This window comes from Marmota monax, unplaced genomic scaffold, assembly GCF_021218885.2.
Source record: "Marmota monax isolate L192 unplaced genomic scaffold, Marmota_monax_Labrador192_F-V1.1 WCK01_AAM20220418_F8-fsc00044, whole genome shotgun sequence".
NCBI lineage: Eukaryota > Metazoa > Chordata > Mammalia > Rodentia > Sciuridae > Marmota > Marmota monax.
In genome coordinates, this window is record NW_026695198.1 from 3,803,527 (window position 1) to 3,813,278 (window position 9,752).

General features: G+C 33.4%; 1 protein-coding gene across 2 annotated transcripts; it reads left to right on the top strand.

Annotated features, from left to right (window-relative positions):
• Positions 1 to 3,943: 3,943 nt before the first annotated feature.
• Ppdpfl (pancreatic progenitor cell differentiation and proliferation factor like) lies at positions 3,944 to 9,131 on the top strand. Of its 2 annotated transcripts, XM_046428630.2 has the most exons (5): positions 3,949 to 4,107; positions 4,433 to 4,527; positions 7,190 to 7,267; positions 7,370 to 7,469; positions 8,364 to 9,131. In XM_046428630.2, exons 2-5 carry the CDS (start codon positions 4,473 to 4,475, stop codon positions 8,374 to 8,376), a joined length of 246 nt encoding a protein of 81 aa, XP_046284586.1. In that variant the 5' UTR covers positions 3,949 to 4,107; positions 4,433 to 4,472; the 3' UTR covers positions 8,377 to 9,131. The 2 variants fall into 2 exon arrangements, with proteins under 2 accessions (XP_046284588.1, XP_046284586.1); XM_046428632.2 differs by lacking the exon at positions 8,364 to 9,131 and having other exon boundaries at positions 3,944 to 4,107; positions 7,370 to 7,473.
• The last annotated feature ends 621 nt before the right edge of the window (positions 9,132 to 9,752 follow it).

Below are 9,752 nucleotides of genomic sequence, written 5' to 3' on the forward strand. Positions count from 1 at the left end.
AAGTGATCCTAAAAACCAACAGTCTGAAACTTGTAAGAGAAATCTAATGCTAAGAAAGACAGCCAACAGATTAACAGTTGTGACATAAAATTTATGAAACTAACTTTGTGGAGCAGTTAATCCAAGACTTCACAATAACCATATTGAGAATGGAGAAATAAATAAAATAATTATGGTAAAAAGGCAAGAAAATTAGAATTGATGGCTTTAGAGAAAAATGAAGAGAAATAATACTAAAAAATAGTATCACTAAAATAAAAATTAATCTACATGATATATATTAGGTTGGACATAGAAAAATATCAAACAGGAAGAAATACTGTAGGGTTAATTCAGAATACAGTACAAATGACAAAATTTAGACTATCTAAATTTATATTCTTATACAATTTTAACGTATTTACACATATGTATGTGGTGGAAATGTCAGAATTATATAGAAAGAGTCCAAATACCTATTTAATTTGAGAACTAGTGACAAAAAACGGGAGACATGATGGGTGTCATAGATTAAATTATTTTTCAGCAAATATGTATTTCTCCTCTTACCCCCAGCCCTTCTTGGGAGTAGCACACTTTCCTACTTCATTAATGTTGACTTTAGGCATATGATTTCTTCAGATCTATGATCTGTTCATTGGAGGATGGGATGAAGTGATAGTTTCAGATGCAGAACTAAAATGTCATTTCATATTACCAATGACTCCTCTGGGAGTCTCAATGCAATCCCAGGTAGAAAATATGCAATAGGTTTTCTTGCTTGCTTGCTGTTCTCAGAGCAAAATGACGGGCACATAGAGCTGACTCCAATTAGTCTGGTTCAGCCAAGTTCCAGCCAACCTACAGGGGTTCTCTGAAAGAGAGTCCCTTCAGCTCACCTGCAAACATGTGCACAAAAAAATCCATGTTTGTTTCATTCGCCGCTGTGGGTACATGTTTATGAAGAATTGTTGTGGATCTAACAAATTAGTACAGGGAAAAGAAACATTTAAAGTAAAGCAACTAAGAATTTCCAGAATGAAAAAGAAGATGAATGTACATTGGATAGAATGTACATTTCTTGCACAGTACTGGATTTATAAAAAATAAGTAAGACAAAAGCAGTGTGACTGATGAATAGGTTAGTTAAGACTAAATCATAGCCAAGGCCTATGGTATTATAAAATAAGAATGCCCACTGAAAGAACAATACTAAAATACTGTATATTGTTTCTCAAAGAGGAGAGAAATAAAGATCTATAAAATACCCTTTAATTAAATACATTAACAAAAGCTAATAAAGTAAAAAGAAAGATGTGGTTATATGGAAACCAGAGAATAAGATGTCAGAAGGAAATAAAAATATGAGAGTAATCCCCAAAAATATGAACAGACTTTATGTAAAGAAAGAGATACAGTGAGAGAAACACATTCAAAATGTAATGGTATTTATGTGACTCCTCAAATAGAACAAGTTAAAAACAAAGAGATGCAAAAAGATATACTTTTTACTACTTATAAAAAAACAACAACATTAGAGTAGAAAAACATCACAAAAATAAAATTAGTGCTAATAAGGAAGATAAAAGGAACGATTCAGAAGGTGTTCTAATCATGATTTTTATGTATACATCAAAGCTTAAAATTAAGCAAATAAAAAGTTATAGAATTGTATAATGTACTCATGATTGAAACTTGGAGAGCAAGTGATAAGTCATTGGTAAGTATATGGATTATTTCTTTAACAAAATTAAATAATACAATCAAGTGAACACAGAATGTGGTAAATGAAGAAAATTTGTTAATTACCAACTGCACCAAAAGTTAGTTCCAAAAACTATTTCAAAGAACAAATAAAAATCACGCATTCTTCTATGACAATGTGGTAGATTTAAAAATCATCTGAGAGAACTCTAAGAATCTTTATAACTTTGGATAAAATAAAGCATTCCTAAACAATTCTAACAATGGTGCACACCTGTAATCCCATATTCTCAGGAGGCTGAGACAGGAGGATCACAAGTTCTAGGAGAGCCTGGGCAATTTAGTGAGATTTTATCTCAAAATCTTAAAAAAATAATAATAAAAGGCATGGGGATGTAGCTCAGTGGCAATGTGCCTGGATTTAACACCCAATACAAAAAAAAAAAAAGTCATAAAGGCTGTGACAGAATATTTTGAAATAGATGGATAGATGGCCATAAAAACAATTTTAAAGTATTTAAAAGGAACAATAAAAGTAAGACAGAAAATAATGACAGGGAGAACCAAGAGACAAAAGATAATACCAAATATTCCATTGAAAAATATAATTTAGTATTTGAATCTGTAGCGAAATCAGGAAAAATGGAAGAGGAAACTAAATAAACATATCCAGATGGAGTATTTGTTTATATTATATATAATTTTATGTACATTCTGTAACATTTTTACATAACATTTTCACATGTTTATTGTTTTCATTACATTTACACATGCACATTTAGATACATTTAAGGTATATGACATGATTTGTGTGTATGTGTGTGTGTGTATGGTACTGGGGATTAAACTCAGGGGAGCTTTACTTCTGAACTGCATCCTCAAGCTCATTTTCCTTATTATTTTATTTTTAAGACAGGGTTATGCTAAGTTGTAGAGGCTGACCTCCAAATTGCAGTCCTCGTGCCTTGGCTTCCAAGTTTTCAGGTATTACAGGCATGTGTCACTGTGTGAGGCTGATGTGCTGTTTTGATATACGTGTATGTATTGAAATTATTACTACTGTCAAGCAAATTACCATATCAATCTTTTCACATTGATATTTGAAAAAAAAAACACCTTTGTGTGTGTGTGCACAAACACATATGTGTGAGTGAGAGAAAGAAAGAAACAAGACACTGGAATCTACTCTGATGGCAAATTTCCAGAATACATTACAGTAGTATTGACTATATAGTTCATGTTCAATGTTAGATTTCTACTCTTACTCTACAAAACAAAATTGCAACCTTTTATGCTTTGGCCAGCATCTTCCAATTTCCTCCTTTTCTCTGACTATTGATAAATCATTTGTTTGTTACATATATACATATTATTTAGATTCCACATGTAAATGAGACAATGAAGTATTTTCCCCTTTTCTGTTTGTATAGTCAATATTAAAAAAAAAAACATATGGATAAACTACAATGATTGTTTAGCATTCATTTGAAAAAGTAGCCGCCATCAATGATTTTATAGCAATGTATACATTACCAAAGTTGATTTAAGAAAAACTACATGAGAAAAACTAAGAACACCAAATAATTTGAAGCAGTAATTGAAATGATTACTCCTCAATATAAAGGGGAGCCAAGATTTGATCCTTCAATCAAATGGATCTATCAGATGGCAAAATTTTCGACATAAGAAAATTTCTAACATTCGAATAAAAGTTTCTGCTTCAATAAATAATGATACAATGTCATAAATTTCGCTACATTATCCATGATTTCTGTCTTGTCATTCCCTCTGGAATTCTAACTATCTGTCCATTTATCCAGTTCCACTGTATATACCCCTTTCCCTGAAAGTCTCCAAATCTGAAGAGTTTTTTATTGTTCTCCTGTGACCTATGATTCTGCCTTGCTTCATTATGCCTGTGGATATGTATGTTCAGTCTCCCCAGCTAGACCGCAGACAATCCACCACATCCCCAGTTTTGTCCAGCTTGGTGCCTTTGGTAGAGTATGTGATTATACCTACGGTGGAAGAGATACATGGACATTAGTTACCTCCAGAGAATCAGAAGTTAGTTAAAAGATGTGACATTAAAGAGAGTGAGTCCCAAACAGGGTCAAGGCCAAATGCTTCCCTATGCTTGCAGTGAAACTTGTCATGCTGACAAGTCCAAAGGTCCTTTGGACTGCTGGAGGGCGGAGACCGGCAGAGAGCATTCAGTCATTGCCTTTGTCTGGCTGTATGCCACCTCACCTCAAATTACCAATAGTTCAGGCACCAGCCAGCTTGGGCTTCTAAATATAAGGTTGCTCACAGATTCTCGACCACATCATCTGTCACCGTGGTGCTGCTTTCAGAATGTGCGTTTTCTGAAGAAACTTTAAAAACTACATATTTTTAGAAGATCAAATTGGAGAAAACAAATATGTGAGTTATTGCACCATGGCTGTGTTAACACTTTTATTTTTTTTTCTGAGCCTTTGGTTTGTTTCAGACAGAGTAAATTGTGTTTGCACCATTTGTAGTTGAATATGAAGGGTTTTTTTTTCCAACTAAATATACTAGTTAATTGCATCTTGTTTTGTTTATTGTAGTCTATTTAATTGCAATTCCAGGTAAATTGTTAAAATCCTTCTTCAGATATTTATTACATGGTAAATGATTTCACTTTGCAACATAATATTCACATGTAAAAGGGAAAAGGAAACTCCATTTATTTATCAACATCTCTTTTCTGGTTATTTTTTCTCAGATTGCTGCTCTCAGCCTCTGGATCTCTCAAGCAACAAACCATGGCTTCAGTACCTTCCATTGGATGTCTTCTGGCCCAAAATCAGTATTACCGAAGTAAGTTGTATTATCACTAGAGAATATTCCCGGAGAATGTGATGAGAAGTGTGACTGCGGGGTGCTGTTGGCCAGTACTTCATGGTCAGAACTTAAGGGAGGGAGCTGACAGTGTTGCTGACAGTGAAGGAACAGCTTCAGAAGACAGGTGGTTCCTGGAACTAGTGCTGCCCAGGCTCATATCTTTGCTTTGGCCATGATACACTGATAAGGCCTCCAACTCTTACAAACAAGTGAAAGTCAGCTTTTGGTTCATGAGTATAGTTTAACTTCTTACTTTCTAATTTTGGTAATTTTGTAGTATTTTAAAGTAGGCATCTGTAATATTTCTAAGTTAGAACAATAGTGTTCATTTTTGATTTTGTACTTCCTAAGTTTTTTAAATTTGGCATTTATACCACTTTAAATTTGACATGTATGTAGGACGGGCACAGAGGTGCATGCCTGTAATCCCAGCAGCTCAGGAGGCTGAGGCAGGAGGATCATGAGTTCAAAGCCAGCCTCAGCAAAAGCGAGACACTAAGCAACTCAGTGAGACCCTGTCTCTAAATAAAATGCCAAATAGAGCTGGGGATGTGGCTCAGTGGTCAAGTGCTCCTGAGTTCAATCCGCAGTATCAAAAAGCAAAAAAAAAAAAAAAAGTGGCATCTGTATTGATTGAGATTTCATAGAGTACGTTATTAATTAAAAATCAATAATTTTTCATGAACAAAATATCACTTAATTCCTTAGAAAAGAGGGAATAGTATGAGTCTGGTTCAAAGATTTTCTACTTTGCATTCCCTGCAGTGGATGACAGGTCAGCATCTATCTACCCAGTCTCATTTTTTAGTCTAGCTATCTATCCTACATATTCATGGCTGAAAAGAAAATTTGACCATCCTGAAAAGTCTGAGAAATTTCATAAAATGAAAAGAGCATTTCAGAATCAAATTGACATTTAGTAAAATTATCTATGCAGGCAATCTATGAAAAAGTCATTTCAAGGATTGTTTATAGCTTAAGAATGAGAAACATCTAAGGATTTATTGTTTTTACAAAAAAATGTTTAAACTATGCCCGTCTACTGAGTGTTTCTTTCTTTATCAACAGAAGTTATTTTTATAGTCTGCTCTTTTAATAGATTTACTGCTTTAAAATATAAGTGTTAAAAGACAAACAAAATGTTCTTATAATTTCTTACTTTCTAAATTTGGTAATTTGGGGATTTTAAAAATATACATCTGTAATATTTACTATGTAGTACAATGCTATTCATTCTTGATTTTGTAATTCTTAGCTTTTGAATTTGACATTTATAAGATATTTTATTTATTTTATTTTTTTTTCTTTAATTTTTATTGTTGGTTGTTCAAAACATTACATAGTTCTTGACAAATCATATTTCACACTTTGATTCCAGTGGGTTATGAACTCCCATTTTTACCCCGTATACAGATTGCAGCATCACATGGGTTACACATCCACTGTTTTACATATTGCTGTACTAGTGTCTGTTGTATTCTGCTGCCTTTCCTATCCTCTACTATCCCCCCTCCCCTCCCCTCCCATCTTCTCTCTCTACCCCATCTACTGTAATTCATTTCTCCCCCTTGTTTTTTTTCCCCTTTCCCCTCACTTCCTCTTGTATGTAATTTCGTATAACCATGAGGGTCTCCTTCCATTTCCATGCAATTTCCCTTCTCTTTCCTTTTCCCTCCCACCTCTCATCCCTGTTTAATGTTAATCTTCTTCTCATGCTCTTCCTCCCAACTCTGTTCTTAGTTACTCTCCTTATATCAAAGAAAACATTCGGCATTTGTTTTTTAGGGATTGGCTAGCTTCACTTAGCATCTCTAGCAGTCAGAGAAATGCAAATCATAACCACCCTAAGATACCATCTCACTCCAGTAAGATTGGCAGCCATTAAGAAGTCAAACAACAACAAGTGCTGGCGAGGATGTGGGGAAAAGGGTACACTTGTACATTGCTGGTGGGACTGCAAATTGGTGCAGCCAATTTGGAAAGCAGTATGGAGATTTCTTGGAAAGCTGGGATTGGAGCCACCATTTGACCCAGCTATTCCCCTTCTTGGTCTATTCCCTAAAGACCTAAAAAGAGCATGCTACAGGGACACTGCTACATCGATGTTCATAGCAGCACAATTCACAATAGCAAGACTGTGGAACCAACCTAGATGCCCTTCAATAGATGAATGGATAAAAAAATGTGGCATTTATACACAATGGAGTATTACTCTGCATTAAAAAATGACAAAATCATAGAATTTGCAGGGGAATGGATGGCATTAGAACAAATTATGCTAAGTGAAGCTATCCAATCCCTAAAAAACAAATGCCAAATGTTTTCTTTGTTATAAGATATTTTAAATTCAACATCTCTATCAATGGTGAGTGAGAGTTGTCCACCATGAAAATTAATAGACCTAATTAGTAGAAATTTTTTCGTTGAGAATTTGATTAATTTTTCAACTTGTGATTTCATGATCAGGATACAATGATTTCAAACTATGTTCTTGATAAAAAAAATAAATTATTTATATATATATATATATATATATATATATATATATATACACACACACACACACATATATATTCATGATATGCTGTGCTTGTCTTTTTGCCTGTTATTTATTTCTGTTTTTATTTTTGTTTCCTAGAGTCCAGTATTTCTTTAGTTAGTTCCTTAACTAGCTCTGATTCTGTTAATTTAATAGATGACGACAGGCCTCTTCAAGGTACTTAATTTATTTCTTATCAGTGTTACCCTCATTGTTTTCCTTTACTTTTAATCTCTCAAATTCATTTGATAATGGAATAATTAAAAGTTTATTTGATAGGATTACCTGAAATGGCAGAATCCACCTGGTGGTTTAAATCTTTTTTCCATTCTGAATCTGGGCTTTCAAATGTGAGAAACAAAGATTTATCTTCTAGTGGGTGAGTTTCTGTTTTTTTTTTTTTTTTTTTTTTTCTGATGAGGGTATTTCTTACTTTGTGAACAAAGCAAAGCCCATAGTAACTGTCATGTAATCAATAAGGGTAACATACACTTCTTTCTTGGAGACACTGAGTCTTTGTTAGGAAGCACCCAAGGGAAGGTGATGTTGCACACAGCTGTTTCCCTCTTTCAAATAACTGTCAATGAGAACACAAGCACTCCTCCTAATTCAATCACTGAAGAGGGATCGAAAAGTCATATGCCAATTTGTATAATTGTTCAGGGGGAATAGACTGGGAACCAGAGGCAAGGTTCTAAATTTGTTTTTCTAATTCCTTCAGGAGCAGAGTAACCATTATCTAGTTGCTGTCCTAGATAGCCTTGTTTAATTGTACTGTAGATTTTGATTAGCCTCTGCATGGTGCCAATTACTAGGTAGATTGAATTGGTGGGTTTGCACACAGGCTTTTTCAGACACTTTGAACTCTAACACACTGAATAGTGCACATGTTATTCTCATTTTTTAAAACGTGATTGTTTTGGATTTTAGAAACTTTAATAACTCAATTCAAAGTGGAATAAAAAGAACATAATAATGCAGTTCATATACTCCAAAGTTAAAACCCAACGGTCTTGTTGAATTTGCCAAATATTAAATAGAATCAATATTTGAAATGTTTTTTAAAAACAATTTGGAGTTATTTATTAAAAGGATTTTTAAATCTTTATCAAGTTTATTGATATTGATTATTAAATTATCTAGTGTTTCATTTATTTCTCCATTTTACTTTGACCATAGAGGCAACCTACATTATGAATAAGCATTTCACAGCTAATCATTCATGTTTTGCCAGTCGATGAACATCATGGTGATAACTAACTATTTTATACAGCACTCACAGTTGATTCTGACAATCAAGATCTCTTCCTGCTGTGGTGCTACAGACGTGAACCCTTACGCTCAGCATGCCAGCTATTCCAGAGGATTCTTCCCTATTGTAAGAAGACAAAACCTACCTGAGATCTCATTTCTGAGACAATATCACAGAAGCTGCTCATTGCAGAAATTTAGGCATTTTCCTCAACACTATCACAGCAAGTGGCACCAGCGACATGGAGAACATTTAAAAACCTGCCTTTAGATATGTTCACCTTTTTAAAGTAATGAGTCTCCAAATGCAGTGACTTAGCTAAAATAGTCCCTTCATTATCTATATTATTTTTATCTAGAAATTTAATTTAGACTCTTTTTGTATCTGCTCTATGTTATAATGCCTTAAAACTGAAGAAGCCTCTATGCTTCTTCAGAGGTAAATATATTACCTATTAAATATAGTACCATACATCTAACCAATTGGTTTGTAGTATAGAGTTTAAAATTCTTGATTTAAATAATATTTAACAACATGGGAAATTATAACACAATATTAATAAAAAAGTGAGATAATAAAAACTATGTGGTATGATTTTAATTGTATTACTGATTACAAATGGATAAAGTAGATTGGAAGAAACTAGGTCAAAATGCTAGCAGTGGTCATTTCTGGATTTGGGATTGTGAATATGTTTAATTTTTCTTCATATATTTTACTTCAAATTATATAATATGACTTTTTTTGTATTAATAGGAAATAATAAAATAATAAAACCACTGGAATAAATTTTCTGAAAGTGTATATTCCCTATATTGAGTATGATATTCCTTAGTTTCTCAGTATTGTGTAGGGAAAAATAGTTCATGAGTTTCACTTGAAAAGTTTCTATATACTGCTTGAAAATATTTTTAATGAAAGATGTGAGGCTTATGTGTTGGGATACTGAACTCAGAGATGGATGTCACTATAGTCATTTGGTTAATGTTGCATTAAACATCCAGCAGAGCACAATTGATTGTCAATAGAATCATGTTGCTACCCAAACACAGAATCCTGGTAAACTATGACAGACTAATCATTTGCACTGATGGACACTACTGAGTGATCATTTACTCTTTCCAAATGGGAAATGCATCTCGCAGTTTTGTCTCTATTTTTTTTTCTTTTAGTTCTGCAGTACACATGCTAGACAAGTGTTTTACTATTGAGCTACCTCCCTTTTAATGAAAGAATTGAAATATCACTTTGGCCCATATCATTGTTTACACTCTACAGTTTTTCCAGTGATTGCTGGCATATGTATTTTTTATATATTTATTGAGGCAGATTAAATATTTGGAGTGTATATACTTAGTTTTAGTCTAAAATTAAATCACAACGATTAAAGCTGGTTTTCTTAAAGTGAGA